General features: G+C 38.9%; 1 protein-coding gene across 1 annotated transcript; it reads left to right on the forward strand.

Moving 5' to 3' along the window:
• Window positions 1–13,324: 13,324 nt before the first annotated feature.
• Window positions 13,325–14,206, forward strand: LOC149258318 (uncharacterized). The gene has a single exon (XM_089410416.1). It carries the CDS (start codon window positions 13,325–13,327, stop codon window positions 14,204–14,206), a length of 882 nt encoding a protein of 293 aa, XP_089266542.1.
• The last annotated feature ends 7,647 nt before the right edge of the window (window positions 14,207–21,853 follow it).

Here is a 21,853-nt window from a genome sequence, read left to right on the forward strand (position 1 = left end):
TGAACGTGATAGAAATAACTGAGGACATGAACCATCCTAATTCCCCGCCCCTTGGTTATTACCTGCAGATTCTTTACGAACAAACTGTCAAACAGCAAATAAAGAAAACAGAGTGACGAGTTTTTCTCTTTCAAGCAGCAAAAAACTAAAACATAGCAATAGGTTAATGTTAGAATGATTCAAGTACTTGCAGGCGATTGCTGCCACAAATCATCAATGGCGTCGGTCGTGAGCAGAGCTCCTCCAGGCACACAGAAGGCAAATGAGGCGAGAATGCGGTTAAGGGTAAGGTGGTTACAGCCATAACTAACCCAAGCTGATGAGAAACCCAGAATAATGATGCATGTGGGAAACAAATGTCAAGCGGAAAGAGGAAAATTTGTGCCAGATGTCAAACAGCAGAAGATCCAGATGTCAGTCAGAGAATGAAAGTGTACACAACTATGTTCATTCAATGAATTCGTGATATTAATGCATAGTTCGAATTATCACATATTTCATGCACATTATATATATTCATATACCAATAAGAATGTATACTGAAACATGAGATACAAAATAGCAAGTGGTATAGAGGCTTGAAACCTTACAACAATTGTCATCCAGTCTCCTCTCCCTGTTGTCTGTGGCCTTGTATTACATATCTCTGTTGCTGGTTCACTTGTAAACATAGGGGGCAATATGAATGGAAAACAGAAGCAGCAAATTGGTCCACTTATCTACTTCATGTGATATAAGCTTCATACCTAGAGTAATTAGCCTATGGAAACTAAACTACCTAGTAATATAAAATCTTCCTCATACCTAGAGGCTAGAGTGGTTAACATATGGGGGTATCTGTGGTCCAATGGGTGATATAAGTATTTTAGAATATACCAGATAAAATAGTTCAATTATAGTGGCTCTGAAAGTTTTGACGTTGATAAAAATATAAATAGAAAAAGACTATTATATAATGTGGTTACCTCCTGACAGCAGACCAGCAAAGGAATACAACATAAAGCCCCATAAGTCCTGATGTCATAAGGCCTGCATTAACCTGCATTTTGCAAAGCAAAACAATTCTCCTATATTAGCAATTTATCGTTTAAGAATTACACTGAGGAGCAGATACAACTCTTCAACTAAACGAACTTGTGATAAGGAATCACCAACTTACTAATAACTACATGTGAATTATGTCATTGGAACTTACTTTTGAATGTAGGGAGATGCTAGTCATTACTTGAAGAAGAAGTAGTGTCCATGTGATGAAAAATATGTTTAGGACACATGATGCTTTTGGAGCATACCAAATGTACATCAGTATGATTCCATCGAGGGAAGCAGCATAGGCCATCGTTGACATTGTAATCACTAGGATCCGAGTGTGTGAAATTAAATTTTCCTTGTTCATCAGTGTTATGCCATATACAAAAACTAGGCGATAAAATAAATGTCATGATAAGGAGAAAATGAATCTCAATTAAAGAACAAAAAACTCTTAGATTTATAGCTTTTAAACATGGAAGGTGGAAATTTGAATATGTTTTTGGATGCATTATAATCGATGTTTCCATGAGTTATAAAATTCAGATTTAGTACATTGGCATGTCAATTCAATATATAGAGTTGTGTTGAGCTGTGGAACAGATAAGGCAAGTTCTGCATTTTTAAGTTGGGATTTCAAGTAGCAAAGTAAACGCCCATCTTCTGCATTACTCAAATTTTCTTCACTTTCTTCACTTACTAAGGATGCTTCTCGTATTCGTCGATATGGTCATGAGGCAAATATGTGTGTATATCTGTAGATAGAAAGGGCTTTCTTTTTCTAATCCTACTTAAATGTTCTTGATTCTGTTATCTCCTGATTTTTGACAAGATCCAAGAAAGAAAACTCTAAACCAAATCTACATATTGGAACTAAATGATAAATGGCCATATGAATCTCAATTTAGGTATTAATAGCCATATGCCTTATCTGCATCTCGACTATTTCTATGTTTTTGAATTTCCTTATAGGTTATTTTACCCATTAACATAATTAATACCAGTTCGTCATCCAGTAATTTTCCTTTTCTTTTCACTCTGTAAAAGGAATTTTTTTTCCAATCTAGGGATGGCTTCAGCTGGATGAAACTGAGGGTAAAAAAATCTCCCAAACAAATTTTGGATTCAAACTTCAATTTTTTAACATATCCATCTTCCTTGAAGTTAAAAGAAAAAAAACGGTGAACATGAGGGGAAAGAGTTGTACCATCGTTCAACATTTTTCTCCAATACCCAATATAATCATTCCCCCAGGTGATGAAATTGATCACACTGAAAAGTTGTATGATGAGAAATATCCTACCAAAAAAAGAGACAAATTTTGGCCCTGGTTAGTATTCCTTAACAAACAATTAATTTTAGCCTATAAAATAGAAACCATAATATCCATTTAGTGATTGATCAAACTATATCACCCAAATGTAACCAATGTAATCCTGAATTTACCATGGACAAATAGCATAGCATATACATATTCTCTTTTGGAAGGCAAAGGTTATCTAGTCGTAGTATTTAGGTTAAAATTGCAAAAGACATTTTGATGACATAGGTGATTGCTGTACGGGGGATCTGTTAGATATCACTGAACTAGTGAAACATTGCGTGAAAATATCACCAACCCCCACCCCTGGATTTGTCATCAACTGTTTTCTACAAATCAGCAAATGTAAAATTGATTCTCCAGAAGTTAATTTATCCAAGCAGATTGTTTGTGTACTTAAAAGGCACATTGTATCCAAAAAACGTGAAATGTAAAATTGATTCTCCAGAAGTTAATTTATCCAAGAAGATTGTTTTTGTACTTAAAAGGCACATTGTATCCAAAAAATGTGAAAGAAGAGAAGCATACCCGGCACCAAATCTAGCAACTTCACCTGCATCAATAGTTACAAAGACGTTAGTTTATGATACGCATTTTATGAAGTCCATGTTTGGACAATTTTGATGTCTAATTGCAATTTGCCACAAAGTCATGAAACTTGTCTAATTTAAGCAGAAACAGAGTAAAAATTGGTAATTTGAACCAGATTTGGTATTGAAATAGATTGCTGAGAATCATTTTAAGTAAACTCACCATAGAATTGAATAAAAGCAGATGGAATAAAAAGGGGATCACCATCAGAGCAATCAACATAAGGCTCTTCAAGGTCCACCATCCTGAATGCCACGAGTCACGACATTCATGCAACTTCGTAGTTCCAACTGTTGTAAGAAACATAGCAAAATAAAATATCTGAGGTGATGTTAAGGTAAACAGTTCAGACTCCAGAGGCCTATCGCTATGGTCCAATACTGTTGGGGAAAATAACGTGCTTGACATTGCACGAAGTGCCCGAGACGCATGTCCCACTTATAGTCAAACGGCATCGATGCGTGGATATGATTTTATGTAAGTTATGTTGCCATGGTCATGCATTTGAAAATTGCCAAGGCCACTTGCATGTTAAAGCCCCCAGAAATAATCTAGTTTCTAACCAATGGGTGGTTAGTTCTGCATGAAAATTTAAACCTTGATACTGATCCGGATTTACCTTTTGTGAAAGACATGATGCCACTTCAAACTTAAAAAGCTCATGACAAGAAATTAGAATCCGGTATCCAACGTGTTTAAAAGCCAAACAACTTGTAAGGCATATAAATTTTGAAATTGGATACAAAGCAGCCCAGGCAGAAGATCCAGATGTCAGTCAGAGAATGAAAGTGTACACAACTATGTTCATTCAATGAATTCGTGATATTAATGCATAGTTCGAATTATCACATATTTCATGCACATTATATATATTCATATACCAATAAGAATGTATACTGAAACATGAGATACAAAATAGCAAGTGGTATAGAGGCTTGAAACCTTACAACAATTGTCATCCAGTCTCCTCTCCCTGTTGTCTGTGGCCTTGTATTACATATCTCCGTTGCTGGTTCACTTGTAAACATAGGGGGGCAATATGAATGGAAAACAAAAGCAGCAAACTGGTCCACTTATCTACTTCATGTGATATAAGCTTCATACCTAGAGTAATTATCCTATGAAAAGTAATTAGCCTCTGCGCACTCAGCTGTAGAGCCTCTGCGCACTCAGCTGCAGAGCCTCTACCTACCACTACGACCCAATACACTTCAGATTCACTTCTATCTTCTAACCATGCCTTTGCATCTATTTGTTCTCAAAACTAAGACTTCCTTTACACTTAGAGACTCGCTCTATTTATACAATCCCATGGTCCGCGAACCATGGGTAGGCTGACACACTTTACATTAAATTACATTATCTTAGGGTGGACAACCCTAGACTCTCGAGCTCCGCGCCCGCATTTCATGGGATCTTTAGATTACACTTGACCAAAATTCGGGCTTCAAGCCCCAAAAACATGCTATGGGGGGATCTGCTGCCCAACAGTATATTTATCAGATACAAAGCAATGAAGATATCCTTCCAAACACTTGTTTACTATCTCAGTTTGCCCATCAGATTGAGGATGATAAGATGAGCTATGAGCTAACTGAGTACCAAGACAAGAAAATAATTTTTTCCAAAAATTTCCAGTGAAAATGGGATCTCTGTCACTTACAATAATCTTTGGGTTTCCATGTAGCTTTTGAATTGTTTCCATAAATGCAGTAGAAACTATACTCGCTTTAAATGGATGAGATAATGCACAAAAGTGTGCATACTTGGTAATTCTATCAACTACCACCATGATAACACTCTTTCCTTCGGACTTGGGTAAACCTGTGATAAAATCCATTGAAACCTCCTCCCAACGTTGGCATGGAATCGACAAAGGTTGTAATAGTCCTGGGGTCTTAATTGTTTCAACTTTATTTTGTTGGCAAACCAAACATTCCGACACAAACTTTTGAATATCCGATTTAAGTCCATCCCAAAAAAAGTCCTTCTTAACCCTGTGGTAGGTTTTTAGAAATCCTGAGTGCCCTCCTAAGGGAGAGGTGTGCAATTCCCTAAGAATCTTTTGTTTGAGTTGGGAATTTTTACATAGGTATAACCGATCCTTGTACCATAACGAATCATTTTTCCAGCTAAATGTATTAGATGTACTGGGATCTTGTTGTATCTTTTGAATGAGTGCCCACACTTCCTCATCATTCTTCCATTCATCCATTTCTTTGTTTATCCAATCTAGTTGGATAATAGAAATGGCGCAAAGAAATGCTTCCACATCCTCATCCTTTCTTGAGAGTGCATCTACCACAACATTTTGCTTCCCCTTTTTGTAGATGATTTCAAAGTCATAGCCCAACATCTTTGTGACCCATTTTTGCTGCTCTTCTGAAGATAATCTTTGTTCTAAAAAGTATTTAAGACTATCATGATCTGTTTTTGCCTTGAAGTGTCTTCCCATTAGGTATGGTCGCCATTTCTTAAGTGCATTTAGTATTGCCAGCATTTCCTTCTCATAAATGCTTTGTGTAAATACTTTCCTTTGATCAGACGACTTTAGAAAGAAATGGGTCTTTCTTCTTGCATTAAAACAGCATCAATTCCATTTCCTAAGGCATCACATTCCACAATAAAGGTTTTTGTGAAGTCCGGTGTAGCTAAGACGGGTGCTTGGCACATTGCCTCTTTAAGATGTTCAAAGGACTTTATTGCTTCTCGAGTCCATGAGAATGCATATTTCTTCAATAATGTTGTTATAGGTGCTACGATTCTCCCATAATTCTTAACAAACTTGCAATAATACCCCCGTCAACCCGAGAAATCCTCTTAGATGCTTTATGGATGTGGGGATTTTCCATTCCTTAATGGTTTTAATTTTGCTCGGGTCTAACTTAACGCCTTCATGAGATACAATATGACCCATATATTCCACTTCTTGTACTCCAAATAAACATTTGGAGATTTTTTCATATAATTGTTTCTCCTCCAATAGTTTGAGCACAATGTCAACATGTTGGACATGATCCTTCCAAGACTTGTTGTAGATTAGTATATCATCAAAAAATACTAACACAAATTTCTAAGGAAGGGTTTGAAAATGGAATTCATCAAACCTTGAAATGTAGAAGGTGCATTAGTAAGGCCAAAACGCATCACCAAAAATTCATAATGACCCTCGTGAGTTCTAAATGTTGTTTTTGGAATGTCTTCAGTCTTCATTCTGATTTGATGATATCCTGAACGAAAATCCAACTTGGCAAAGTAAATTGATCCATGCAATTCATCCAATAATTCATCAATGACAGGAATGGGAAATTTATCTTTAATAGCGAGCTTGTTGAGCTCCCTATAATTTAGACACATGCATCATGATCCATCCTTCTTGTGAACCAATACTAGTAGAGCAAAGAAAGAACTTTGACTAGGTTGTATTATACTAGCTTCTAGCATTTTTGCAACCATACGTTCGATTTCACTCTTTTGGACATAGGGATATATGTAAGGCATGATGTTTGGAGGAACACTTCCTAGAATCAAACTGGTAGCACGATCACGTTCTTGAATAGGTGGGTGGCCTTTGGAAGTCTCAAATACCTTGGAATGATTGTCCAAGACTTTTTGGAGATATGGAGAAATGGATGATTTCGATGTCAGAACCTCTAGTGAACATAATTGTACAATTATGACTCGTTGTTCTTTCTTTAGAAGCTGTGTTATTCTGTTAGAGCTTATTACATTTCTCGGTTTCCTTGCAATACCCCTTAATTCAACTTCCTTTCCTTCTGCAGACAATTTCATGAAAAGTTCTTGAAAATTAAAAGTTATTATACCCAAGGATTGTAGCCATTGGAATCCTAGTACAACATCAACACCACCCATTGGAATGGAAAGCATTGGGTTATTCAATACATATTCTCCCATGGATAGCTTGATATTATGGCACTTTCCTAAGCAATTTATGGGTCCTCCACTTGCAACCATCACTTGACACCCTGGTGTTGGATATAGGAAGCAATTCAATTCCTTGGCTATCTTACAATGAATAAAATTATGGGTACTTCCCGAATCAATCAACACTATTAATTTTTTCTTCTTGATATGCCCTTCTATCTTGATAGTTTGAGGAGTGGTAATTCCAACCAATGCATTACAAGATATGGTCGGATTCATTTCTTCTTTTTCTAGGGTTTGTTCCTAGTGTATATCCTCTTCTTTTGACGTTTCTTGTTCCTTTTCTTCCTCCTTTTCACAATCTATGTAAAATAATTTCTTCTCAGCACACTTATGACCTTTAGTGTATTTTCTATCACAACTGTAACAAAGCCCTTTTGCTCTTTTTTCTTCCAATTGTTGTGGTGTCAACCTTGTAGATTGTGGATGGCTAGAGGCAACAACACTTCCATCTTTATGATTGTGAGTGGTACGCTTCCTTGTTGCCATAATTTTTCTTTCCATTTTTCTTGCCAACCCGAATGCCTTCTCCAATGAATCTGGTTCCTAAAGGCGAACCTCATGTTGGACGTTAACTTTTAAAGTCCCTATGAACACATCAATCCTATGCTCCTCTGGAATATCTTTTATCCTTATATTCAATTTTTGGAAGTCTTCAATGTGATCCATCATTGAACCCTTTTGTTTGAGATTTATCAATTGGCTAAAAAAAGTGTTGCTTTTTGTATCCTCATAATGTGCTATCATTTCATCCGTAAAAATAGCACAAGTGACAATTTGTTTACGAGAGCAAAGCCATCAATACCATACAAACTGATTTGGTTCCAAATATAAAGTTGCAATGTGTACCTTTTGTGTGTTTTGCACATTATGGAGATCGAATAATTGTTCCATCTATAGTATCCATGTTCCGGGATCCTTGCCATCAAACTTCCTCATATCGATATTTGGAACATGGTGGTTCTTCGATCCAATGTTAGAGTCTATGAAATCACGATTAACGTTTATTTTGTTCTCATCATGAGTTTCCTTTACTACCATTTTTCCATTAGTAAGCATTTCTTGTAGAAACTTTGTCAAATTTGTCTTCAAATCTGTCTTCAAATCTTCCATGTTTGCCTTCAAATTTGTCTTCAAATCGTCCATGTTAGCTTCCACGTCATTCATCTTAGCTTCTACGCATTTCTTTAAACCATCCATCTTAGCTTCCACGCCTTTCTTTAAACCATCATCTTCGCTTCCACGCCATACATCTTAGCTTCTACGTCTTTCTTTAAACCATCCATCTTAGGAACGAGACAACCCTAATCCCTGTACTCCCCTGACCTTCCAAGCTCGCGCCGCCGTGCTTCTTCTGACCTCCCTTCCATGGACGCGCCTGCAGGAGGGGCGGGATCCTCCCCCCCTCCTTACACTGCTTCTGCCTCTGACACTGAAAAGTCTGCAATACCTCTGTCCTCTCCTGGCGGTTTCCCAGAAACTGATCAGGGATCAAGACAGATTAATAGCGAAGCCGATCCCTCAGCAGCATGTGACGCGGATGACAAAGAAAAAGGCGTGAACCAAACGTCCTCTTCGTCACAACCAAAGGCGACCTCGGCAACCTGCATCCCGAAAGCTGCAGAACGAATCAAAGTCGATCTCCCCAGTCATCGTATCAACAGCGAGATCCAATTCATGCAGGACCATGCGCTCATAGGCAAGTTCCTCGGTTTCTGGCCAACTGAAAAGGCGTTGCAGGGATGGATAGCTTCAAAATGGAAGCCTAAAGGACAGGTCACTCTGCAGCTTGGACCCAAAGGTTTCTTCACGGCCATTTTCCACTGTGTGGAGGACAAATCTCGCATATTCGAAGGAGGCCCATATTTTTTTAACTCCTCAGGTCTATACCTTCGGGATTGGAAACCTAGGTTTAACCCTGATAAGGAAGATTTCAGTTGGGCTCCAGTTTGGATACGTATGTACTCCCTTCCTGTGGAATACTGGAGAGAAGAAACGCTAGCAGACATCGGCAACAAATTAGGGGTTTTCATCAAAGTTGCTGAGGAAACCAAAACCCGCAGATACACCTCATATGCTCGGATCTGTGTCCAGATGCACTTGACCAAAGCTCTCGCCGACTCGGTAAGTCTCTTTCATGACGATTTTGAATGGAACCAACCATTAGATTACGAGCATATCCCTTTTCGTTGTCGTAAATGCCATGAACATGGCCATCTCTTCTGAGATTGTCCTTTGAATTCTCAGTCCAAATCTCCTGCCAATGAATCTAGCAAAGACTCTGAAGGATTCATCAAAGTTCTGAATCGTCGTAGGCATGCAAAGAAAAATCATGCAGTCCCAAAAAGCCCCATCAAACCTGATTCCTAGAACAAATTCATTTTTCTCTCTTCTCCTGATCCTCCAGAAAAACCAAGCTCAGAACCTCAGGAGAACCCCTCCCTTCCCTCATCCTCCCAAGCTCCCAACGCCCCTAGGCAATCTTCCACACCCATTCCTCCTAGCCTCTTAACCGGCCCTCACTCGGATAAAAAACTTGTTCCAGATACTGGCTCACTCCCCACTTCCTCGGAGAAATCTGTTCCAGAGTTCAGCCAGCAGCCCTCAGCAATGGAGCTAGACGCAGCTCTAGCCCTCAGTCTACAGGACATTGTAGCTGTGGAAGATCAGAGTTCCCCCACCATCATGGAAGAAGATCCAGAGAATGTCAGTCTGGATGGTCTAGATATCTTCAAACTAGAAACGGCTTGCAAGCAGAAAGAATACAACTCAATACCCCCTTGGCAAATCGACAGGCTCGAAGGAGTTTTAATCAAAGCACAGCGCAACAAAAGTCTTGGCATACAAGCCGGAAGCCCATGGGACGGAAAAAAAAATTCTCAAAGAAACAAAGAAAAGAGGGCGCAAAACAGACCTACAAAGGACAATCATAGTAGGAGAAATACTTATGGAATCCGGGCGGTTCCCTAAGTTGACAAAGTTTTACAAACCCAAACCCCACTGTCCCTCATGAAGCTCATCTCCTGGAATGTGAGAGGGCTCAATAGCCCCTCAAAACACAGAATGATAAAAAACTTGATTCAGCAAGAAAAACCATCATTAGTTTTTCTTCAAGAAACAAAAAGCAATAATACTGCTATAGAGAGAATCCGCAACAAAGTCTGGTCAGGCAGCTGCTCAATTTCAGTAGATGCCTCTGGGGCTTCCGGCGGATTAGCTATCTTGTGGAACCCGCAGGTTCTCACTCTACAAGATTTTCATGCCACCCATTACCTCATCCAAGCGTCCTTCCATCTCATCGGCACAAACATCCATGGACACCTCTCAAATGTGTATTTTCCGCAGAATCTACAGCAAAAATTAGAACTTCTGGATACTCTCACCATACTCAATGCAAACAGGCAGTTCCCCCTCTGGATCGGTGGAGGTGATTTCAACATCATCAAGACGATGGAGGAGAAACAAGGAGGCAGAACAAGGTTAGAAGGTGACAGCAATGGTCTCAGAGAATTCATTCAAAATAATCAATTAATGGACATTCAAACCTCCAATGGAGTTTTTACTTGGACCAATAAGCGCAGGGGCACTCAACACATCGCCTCCAGGCTAGATCGGTTCCTCATCTCGGACAATGCCATACACCTGGGAGGGGACTTTCATGCCTCCATATTGCCCCAAGGTGGATCAGATCACTGGCCAATTATGTTACAATGGTCTCGGCCAGGTACAAGAAGCAATAGACCTTTCCAATTTGAAGCCTTCTGGTTCTCAAATCCTAACTTCAAGACAGTGGTAAGTGAGGCATGGCAATCATTCATCCCGCCGGCAGGCGCCAAAATGTTCCAATTCCAACAGAAATTAAAGAACTTAAAACAAGTTCTCAAAGTCTGGAACCGCACACAGTTTGGCAACATTTTTGAGAACCGCAAAAGGCTGGAGCAGCACATGAATGCACTACAACAGACTCTCATCTTGGAAGGAAAGACAGATGAGCAGGCGCATCAGGAGCAAATCCTCTGGAATCAAATTGAAGCCCGCATGCAGCAAGAGGAAACCCTATGGCGACAAAAGTCCAGAATCAGGTGGCTCAAGGAGGGGGAGAAGAATATAAAATTCTTCCATAGAACCGCCATCCAAAGAAGAATGCACAACAACATAGCATTCATCAACAATCAACAAGGGGAAAGATTAGAACCGCATGAAGACATGGAGAAGGAATTTAAAGATTACTTTCAGGAAATTCTCAGGGAGCCTCCCGGAAACAGAGATCAGGCAATCAGAATTATCACGCAGCACATTCCTAAAATCATAACGGAGGATCATAACAATAAACTGCTCCAATCCATTTCACTTCGGGAGGTAGAAGAGGCGATGGCCCAACTCAAGGATGGCAAGGCACTTGGTCCTGACGGTTTTACTGCCAATTTCTTTCACGAGTTTTGGGAGCTCATCAAGACAGAGGTATGGGAATTAGTGGAGGAATCAAGAAATATGCACTGGATTCTACCCTCCCTCAATGCAACTTTCTTAGCGCTAGTACCTAAAGGCGATGAACCCAATAATCCCGACAAATACAGACTAATAGCACTGTGCAATGTCATTTACAAGCTTATCTCTAAAGTACTGGCGAACAGGCAGGCTCAAGCCTCTCCTTCCTCTTCTCATTTCACTGGAGCAGACGGGTTATGTAGAAGGGCGGCAGATTATGGACGGTATCATTCTATCAAATGAGGTAATCCACTCTCTAAAGCTTCTGAAAAAACCAGGTATGATTCTAAAGCTGGACCTCTCCAAAGCTTTTGATAAACTTAGTTGGAATTATATTCATCAGATGTTATTGGCTTTTGGCTTCAACTCCACCTGGACAAGATGGATCATGAATCTCATTTCCTCTCCCAGTATCTCTGTCCTGCTCAATGGTTCCCCTTCATCGCCTTTCCGCCCCTCCCGTGGTATTCGTCAAGGGGATCCCCTATCCCCTTTCCTTTTTTTCCTAATGGCAGAAGGGCTTAGTCATCTGCTCAAATCTGCCGTCTCCACCCAATCTCTAAAAGGTATTTCTCTCCATGGTCTTCATCCCTTATCCCATCAACAGTTTGTAGATGACACCATGTTATTTGGTCATCCCTCCTCTCAAGAGGCCAAAGCTTTCAAACTTCTGCTCTCTCTTTTCTCTGAAGCCTCCGACACCTCCATCAATGCTTCAAAATCCCAACTCTTCTTTTTCAACACCCCCACCTCCACTCAAAGAAATATTGCACGTATTCTGGGGTTCTCTTTTGCCACGCTTCCTTCTAAATACATGGGGGCTCCTTTGTTAGACTCGGCCATTAAGCACGCTTCCTGGAGGACTCCCCTAGACAAATTGGAATCAAGGCTCTCATCTTGGACTTTCCACTCTCTAAATATGGTTGGCAGACTCATCTTGATCAAATCGGTTCTCCAGGCCATGCCATTGTATCTTTTCTCCATCCTAGCAGCGCAAAAATGGGTTCTCAAAGCAATCCGCAATCTTTAGCGAAATTTTCTGTGGGGCTCCTCTGGTCTCAACAGGAAATGGGCTCTTGTCAACTGGAAGGAGGTCTGCCAAACAAAATCAGAGGGCAGGCTCGAACTAAGGGATCCTCTCCAAGGCAACAATACAATGGGAGCTCGTATATGGTGGAATTGGATCTCCAAACCACATACACCGTGGGCGAGGCTATGGCAAGCAAAATATGCTCCGGGTAGCCAATGGAGCGACCTCATCAGAATCAGCACTACAACCCAAGGTTCTCTAATATGGAACGCCGCAAAACTCCACAGCGCCTTCATTCAAGAGCACATTTTTTAGGAAATTCACTCAGGTACCACAGCAAGGTTCTGGGAGGACTCTTGGCAACAACTCCAAAAACTGGCCACTCTATTCCACAAGCCAATTTGGCAAGTTTCCATGCAGCAGGCAAATCTCACCCTTGTTCATCAATTCTGGCAGCAGCACACGTTCCAAGATTTCCAAATTTGGAAACCCGCTAGCACCTGGCAGGCTGATTGGCAAGAGGAAACGCGCACTAAAATAGATCAGGAATTAAATTACAGAAGAATTAAATATTCAAACCAGCAGGACAAACTGAGATGGGGTCACACACCAAAAGGAATGTTCACTACCAAGGAAGCTCACCAGCTTCGCTACTCAGCCTCCTAGACAGACAAGGATCAGATATGGGAAAGGGTCTAGCAACCAGGAATATGGCCCAAGGTCTCCACTTTTCTATGGCTTTTAAGTAAGAGGCGCATCCTTACCTGGGATAACCTGAAAAAAGAGGATTCATTGGCCCATAAAGATGCCCCAATTGCAATCTCCACTCTGAATCTATCAGACATTTAATGGAGACTTGTCCTCTAGCAACTCAACTATGGGAGAGAATTGAACAATGCAATAGGAGATCGGAAGATCGGATGGGAGATATCACAGAAACCATTAGAAAATGGACAAAGCACCCTTTTCAAAGCCCGCTTCTAAACTCTCTGTGGAATCTAATCCTAGGATTTCTCTATTGGATTCTTTGGAAGGAAAGAAATAACAGAATTTTCAACAACATCAGCCGGCCAATTGATCTTCTGTGGCTCCTCCTGAAACAAAATCTTCAAGAAACTCTAGCTATCAGAAACTGGCATGACACGGATCTGCCAGACTCTCCTCAGGAATGTCTCATCCTGAAAGCCTGGAATCTGGACCTATCCTTTTTAGCCCAGGTCAAAGCCCGTCCACCAACCAGCTCAGCCTCTCCCCTCACTTGGTCCCCTCCTGCAATCAACTCATTCAAATTGAATTTTGATGGGGCAGCCAAGGGCAATCCAGGGCCGACGGGATTTGGAGGAATCTTCAGGAGCCACACGGGCGTAGTACTGCATATCTATTACGGATCGATTGGCAAAGATACTAATAATGCAGCTGAGCTGGAAGGACTGTGGAAAGGGATTTGCATTGCAGATCAAAAGAACTTCTTCCCTTTAGAGGTCGAGGGAGATTCACTTATCCTAATAACAGCAGCTATCAGAATACAAGCAGGCACTTCGGCAGCCAAGATGGCATCCAGCTGGAGGTTGCTCAGCCGACTGGAACTCCTGGAGGAAAGGCTGCGGAATCCCCAAAGCATTACCTTCAAGCATGTTAGACGAACGGCCAACAAAGTTGCAGACAAACTGGCCAATCAAGGAGTAAACCAACAACTCCCTCACTTCTCAGGACCCCTTGAAGTCTCAGATGATGAACAACTCAAACAGGAATGCACTTCTTTGGTGCAACAGGATTACTCACTCCCGGATGCGGGTGCTTGACAGATCAGAGGGTACGATGATGGCGTATCACATGGGCAGGTGTCAGCCCAAGCACGCCACGGGTTATCGCACTGGACGGGCGAGCTGGTCTCGCACAAGCATATTAATGCAGGCATTTACTTCCTCCATCCGTTTCATGGTTTACTGTGCTATGGCGCTCCATAAGCTCATCATTCCCGCGGCTTCGTCGCAGACCTCTGTGGCCTTATGGATTGCTGCGTTGTGTGTCTCTCTGAGCTATTCCACAAGCGAGCTTAGGCCCATCATTCCCTTTCTAGGCTCAAGAGTGTTCCATAAACGCTGGGCTCTAGTTCCAGGTTCATATGGTTCAATCGGGGTTCCGTTTCCGCCTCACTCTGGGCACTCCTCTCCGTGTATTCGCTCTTTTGACAAACCTCCGTACATTACCATGCCGCACGAATAGCCTAGGATGGGGAGCAGACGTGGTGGCTCCCGTGGTCGTGCCACCTCTCAGCGGTCCACCCCCATTTCTTACTCTTCCTCGGACGCGCTGGAACCTGGTCGAAGCAGTCCCCCTGTCACCAGAAGTGGCAGAGGCAGGGGTCGCGGGCGAGTCAGGACTATTGATTGTGAGCATGCGGCCCACCCCACTGTTCGCTACCGCATCCCGTGTTCTTTAGCCAACTCCACCTTCATAGTCTCAGTCACTATTGAAAAATGTGAAGATGTCCGGGGTTCGGGAGTGGCCCATCCTGGAGTTCTTGCAGACCAGAGGATGGCGAATCCAATTGACAATCAGTGCCAGGTCATGGGAGGTCCCTCTATGGTGAATTCGGTTGTCCCTGCAGGTCCAAGTGCGCCAGCTCGAGGAGAACCAACAGGCTCGGCGGTTCATCATTCTGACTCGGAGGACTCACTACAATTCGGGTGTAGGGTCGTTGAGGAGCCATACACCTCTGAGGATGACTGATCCCGCCCGGGTTTCCGCCCTTTGCAGTTTCTGAAGTAGGAGCTCGACTCCGTTTTGAATCTCGAAGTTAATGCATGTTTCAGGTCTCTGTCTGTCAATGTTTCGTTTATGTCTAGCGTTGTCTAGCTGTGCAAGTTTCGTTTTAGTTTATGTTCAGCACTGTTTCGAGTCTTATGTGAAGTCAAAATACTGCTGGAGGTATACTGTGTACTGAGATCATGATCATTTTTGTAAAATTCCAACTTCATGGCAAGACTTTCAAGGTTGTGGCCTTGCTGTAACTTTTTTGTATAAATAATAGGAGTAGACAGATTGAGAGAAAAAAATAAATGGATGGATGCAGAGATAGAAGTGATTCTTCAGTTGAAGCTAACCAAATAATAGACATTGGACTTGGAAACAACCACCCATGTTCATTCTAGGTTGCACTTAGCGGATGGGAAGGGGCCGGTGTAGGGTTCGACATGGCAATAATTAAGATAGTCATTTTAGAAGGCATCCCTAAGTGAAGGGTCACTTTTCTAGGCAATGAAATGAATTTTGGAAGAAGTCTCTAATTTTGCAATTTTTCCAAGGCATTGTTTTAAGGACAAGACAACATGATAGACTTTGGTGAGATATTAGTCAAAGAAATGGTAGTGTTTATGACTACAACAGTGGAAAAAAATTGTAATAATATGCTACAACAATGGAAAAGCATTGTAATAAGATGCTTGCAACAAGGAATTTATGATATAGAGATAGCAACATTAAGACATTCACCTAGAGACTACTACTTGGATGCTACGACTTGGACATGGCAACTTGTAGATATGCAGATGAAGACATGCAAACCAGGGATCCAAATGACTATGATAGAGAAATATGTATGTTACTACCTTCTAAATAGTTTTTGTGTGATTTTATAAATTAATATAAATATTAAGTGACATGCTTCCATTATGATGATGAGATGTAGATGAACTAAGGTTACAGGCCATAGCGTTGATTCATTTTGCTAGTGTCAATCTTACTTGTTCACACATATTTTCTAGTCCTCGTCCTACTTTCTCACATGTATGAGCATTACTAGATGATGCAATGATCATTAAATGACTATTTAAATTTATGAGAAAATGATCATTCTCAATATTCTTATAAAACATGGATCATTTATTAATAACTTACACTTTGTATATAATTCGATTAATGACTTACACTATGCATATAATTTATAGTATTTCATTTGTATGTATGTTGTTTCCAAAAGCCAAGTATTGAATTATGAAAGCAATGAAAACATCAATATCAATTGTCTTATTCTCTTTGTGTGAATGATAGCAATGTCTTTGTCTATATAAGGTATGAGAGTTGTGTTAGATTTCTTTTTGGTGTTTGACAATATATTTTTATTAGTTATCCATCATTAAGGTAACAAGACTCACTTGTGCATCTCTAATGAGAGGCATTTCTAAATAAATGATGTGTTGGTGTTCAAGGTATGAATAAAGAATACATTTTGTTGTCTTGTAATCATAAAATAAAATTTTAACCAAATTAAATTAACATTTTTTTATGGTCTGTTAAAGTCTGATCATACCACGCATCATATTTCCAATTACAAAATAATATACACACATAAGAAGCATTAAATAACAACTATATGCAACATATTTTTGTTATTCACAAATAAAAACTGCCCTAAATTAAGATAAATGTCAAATATGCATTCTTCCTAGTTTAAAAAACTATGAAATATATTATTCAATAAAGTGTTTTATTGAAAGAAAATAGTCATTGATTTGCATTCAAATCTTATTCACTCTAAGTGAGATTTAAAGGTATTTTTAGATTAACCTATAGAAATAATTGAAGTGGAGATGAGTAATATAGTCTCTGCTCTCATAGAGCGCAATAGTACTGTGTCTCAAGTTATTTCCCAATTCCACACCCTTGCAAACCATCCAAACTGTAAATATCATAAAAGAAGTATATCCCCTGACCCCAATTTGAAAGGTCTCCATTTTCTTAGGGAATGATAAATAGTAACATAATTAAAACCATCCAAACTGTAAATATCACAAAAGAAGTATATCCCCTGACCCCAATTTGAAAGGTCTCCATTTTCTTAGGGAATGATAAATAGTAACATAATTAAAGCAATAGTAAAAGATCGCAATGATTTTAACTTACATCACTTGCCATAACCAAAATCTTGTGAACACCTGCCCAAACAGGAATCTCCAAAAAGGTATAGTTGCGCAGATCACTTCAAAATATTCGAGGCTTATGGAAGGAACATATCATTCAAATTAAAGAAGAAAATAGGCAAGTTCAGTAAATCAAATCAAACAACACAAAAACAATCATAATGATCTTAGTCTAAACTCCGACTGAGCTCCTACTGAATTAATTGTAAATTTCTGTAATCTATTAGCCCAGCAAAGGCTAACAATGAATTGGTATCTGACGAAGTCAGTGAACCCAAACCAGAACTGAGCAGCTAATATGTAATGAAGCAACTGGACCATCATAAGCACAAACATAATAAATAAAGTCCAAATACAATAGCTTGCTGCTAACTTGTAATAATTGTGGAAAACAGAGCATCCAGAACAAATATGGTTCATACTAATCAGAAAGTTATGATAGAAAGCTCTTTTATAATGAGGAAATAAAAATGCTTTTGATTAAGATAAAGAAATTTGAATACAAATTATTGAGAAGCCCTCCTAGCATTGGAAAAGTCCAGATCATTATAAGCCTATAGAAGTATGTTCAGGTTAGATTAGTCTGAGATCATGCCCAAGATTTCTGGACCTTACTCTATTGTCTTGTTTTCATGTTTTGCTGCAGATAGATATGTCCTGGAGCCATTAGAGTATATTCATATTAACACCAACGGCGACCGCAAAATATCCAAGTCGGAACTGAGTGCCCTGATGAAGTGCAGCGTTTGGGAGGCGGAGATTGAAGGGGTGATGAAGGAGGTGGAAATTGCCAAATTGCCTGTGCACGTGATTCCTACATTTGCAGATTCAGCCTTCCTCTTATCAAACTTGTAATGGAAACGGCCAGATTGTAATAAAATTAAAGAACCTGTTACCGTTTCACCCAATTCAAGTTATACTAAAAGCAAGACTCGGCAAGCACGCGAGGCAGCCAAGCAACCTTAAAATCAACCACTGCATCAAAAAATAGTTCTCCTGTCAAGTTTTGAATACACCCACACAGAACAAACTTGCAGTGAAAACTGCCAAATTGCCTGTGCCCGTGATTCCTACATCTGGACATAAATTAACGGAATCTGTCACTGTTTCATTTGACTCCAGCATCAATGGTAAATAGCCATTGTAACCAGCCAGTCAATTCTGGCATGAAGAACCTCATCATGGATTGGCTTCCCTGTAGCTTCTTGAATACCCCCATTTCAAAATACATTCAAGCAGAGAAGTTTTCCCCACCTGAGAAACAAACGCAATCCAAATTGTGCTTGCAAATCGTTTACAGAAAAGTTGCAGATATCAAATTGTTGGCCTGCGCATATAGCTTCCAGACTCCATTGGTGGGAGAAAACCAAATTGAGGCGGATGAGTAAGTAGAAAAAGATAATGTTTACCAGCCCTAAAGTCGATAAGAAGGTTTTGTCTGGATGCATCGCACGAAAAAGAAAAGTAGCATGGTTTTGTCTGGATGCATCGCACGAAAAAGAAAAGTAGCATGAAATATTACGGAGTGAATAAAAAGAAAAGAGGATGGAATATGATTCTTATAATGTTTGCTAGTTGTAAAATGGGTAAAGAAATGTATGAATTAGATTTAGATCTTTACTTTGGTGGATCATATCAAAATAATATCAATTGTAAACAAAGTACCATCAAATATTATGGAGAGAAAAAGAAAAGTAGTATGAAATATTATGGAGTGAATAAAAGGAAAAGAGGATGGAATATGCTTATCTTATAATGCTTGCTAGTTGTAAAGTGGGTAAAGAAATATATAGATTAGACTTAGATCTTCACTTTCGTGGATCATATCAAAATAACATCAATTGTAAACAAAGTAATATCAACATCACATTAATGGTAAAGTGGATAAAGAAAATAAAAGAAAACCTATTTATATTATAAATTATATTAAAATATAAATTTTAAAATAAAATATGAAATTAGAATAAATTGATTAAATAAAGGAAATTAAAGATTATTAATGTTAAAAATCACATATATATAGTATTTAATAATTTAAAGGTTAATAAGTAATATTTAAATGTATATATGAAAGTTTTTATTTATAATTAATCTAATTATTGGTTTAAGAGGTGTTCTCCAATTTTTCTATGAGGTTTTGGATAGAATCTGTTAAGACACTTTTTGATGTGAAAAAGAAAAGTAGCATGAAATATTATGGAGTGAATAAAAAGAAAAGAGGATGGAATATGCTTATCTTATAATGTTTGCTAGTTGTAAAGTGGGTAAAGAAATGTATAGATTAGACTTAGATCTTCACTTTCGTGGATTATATCAAAATAACATCAATGGTAAACAAAGTAAGATCAACATCACATTAATGGTAAAGTGGATAAAGAAAATAAAAGAAAACCTATTTATATTATAAATTACATTAAAATATAAATTTTAAAATAAAATATGAAATTAGAATAAATTAATTAAATAAAGGAAATTAAAGATTATTAATGTTAAAAATCACATGTATATATATAGTATTTAATAATTTAAAGGTTAATAAGTAATATTTAAATGTATATATGAAAGTTTTTATTTATAATTAATCTAATTATTGGTTTAAGAAGTGTTCTTCAATTTGTCTATGAGGTTTTGGATAGACTGTGATATGTTAGTTGCAATTGTTCCCAAATTCTTCCCTATGGTTCTCATGAAATAATACTAGAGTTTTCACCCTTGTTTTATACCTACAAAAAACCATTGTTGACATTGCGATAAAAATAAATTCATCTACTAGAATACATAGTTTACCATCTATAGTACCTACCAGTTATCTAGGAAACCTATTTACCTATATGGTCCATCACAATTTTAAACTCCCTCTTTATTCTTAGTTGTTCCCAACATCTAAACACTCTAAGATAAACATAATCTTACCCTTTCAATCAAAGATTCATTTTCCCTAATGTAGCTTCAAGCTAGTGTGTAAGTGCACCTACCACCCCTATACCTATCCAAGTGGTTAATTCCACAACTTGATATCACAACCTCTCTACCTATAAGAGGGAATCACATTACGTTATTGAATGTGACATCATGCTAAAACATGTCTACATTAATAATAACCCTTACAATTAACATGGTAAATACAACATGCCTAAGACTAGGCTTTACAAATTCGGACCAATCAATGGTATATACATGCCTTTAATAGGCATTAGGACAATATGTTCAATTCCATTCACTTCAGGTACAAAAAAAATACTTTTCTTTTTTTCCCACTACAGAAATTAGGATCACAGGCATGTCCATTATTTACACCTTGCAACAAACTTAGTGTTTGTTATGAAACTAGCTCACAAAAAGATAGGAAAGATAGATCAATGCCTTAGAATTTAGCCTCTTCGAGGGGGCAACCTCCTTTACATTACACAAATGAACAATTCTTGGATGATACAAATGACAAAACCTCCTTTCTATATATAGGAGTCTAAGGGGTCACAATATAACCAAGCCAACCTAACAATAATAATATAAAGGCAGAAAAATAACAATAGTGAGATTCTATGGGGCACAATAATAGCAATAAGGGATGCAATGACAATAGTCAAGAGGGAATCACTAGTATTATAGGAACCTAACATGCCCCTCTCCTTCAAAAAAGTGTTTTCTTCAACGCTTGAGTAGTTTTGGATGCTTCTGTATAAAATTCTCACCTCCCATGTGGAATCTTCAACAGGAGATACTCTGAAATTGATCGATTTCGTAGCTGTCAAGTTCTTGTTTCTTTGGCTACTTGAGGTTCCAATATGATTTTTCCTTCCTCATCAAGTTCTGACAATATTGTTTGAACTGGAATCTTGTCACCTGTAACCTTCTTTAAGCATGAAACATGGAAAACTGGGTGCACTCGGGAAGCTGCAGGAAGCTCCAATTTGTATGTCATAGTACCTATCTTTTGCAACACCTTGTACAAACCATAATACTTTGGTGATAATTTATTATCCTTCTTAGCTTGCTTGAGGGACATTTGTTTATATGGTTGCAGCCGTGGGAATACCCAATCACCTACATCAAAACTTCTTTTGCTGTGATGTTGATCTCACTGTTGTTTCATTCTATTATGCGCCAAGGTGAGGTTATCCTTTAAGAGTTGGAGAATTTGTTGCTGATGCTCGATGTGATATTCCACTACTTGAACCTTATAATTTTCTCTTAAATATGATGTGATGGATGGTGGATGATATCCATAAAGTGCCATAAATGGGGTCAATTTTGTTGCAGTATGGAAGGAAGTGTTATACCACCATTCAGCCAAAGGCAACCATTTGACCCATTGTGTATGTTTATCAGATACAAAGCAACGAAGATATCCTTCCAAGCATTTGTTTACTATCTCAGTTTTCCCATTAGATTGAGGATGATAAGATGAGCTATGAGCTAACTAAGTACCAAGACAAGAAAATAATTCTTTCCAAAAATTTCCAGTTAAAATGGGATCTTTGTCGCTTACAATAATCTTTGGGTTTCCATGCAGCTTTTGAATTATTG

The sequence above is a fragment of the Pinus tabuliformis genome, chromosome 6, assembly GCF_031772625.1.
Source record: "Pinus tabuliformis cultivar Carrire ecotype Pingquan chromosome 6, CPIR1, whole genome shotgun sequence".
NCBI lineage: Eukaryota > Viridiplantae > Streptophyta > Pinopsida > Pinales > Pinaceae > Pinus > Pinus tabuliformis.

Coding starts and splice junctions, on each gene's coding strand:
- LOC149258318 (XM_089410416.1), top strand. CDS start 13,325: ATGGGAGATATCACAGAAACCATTAGAAAATGGACAAAGCACCCTTTT.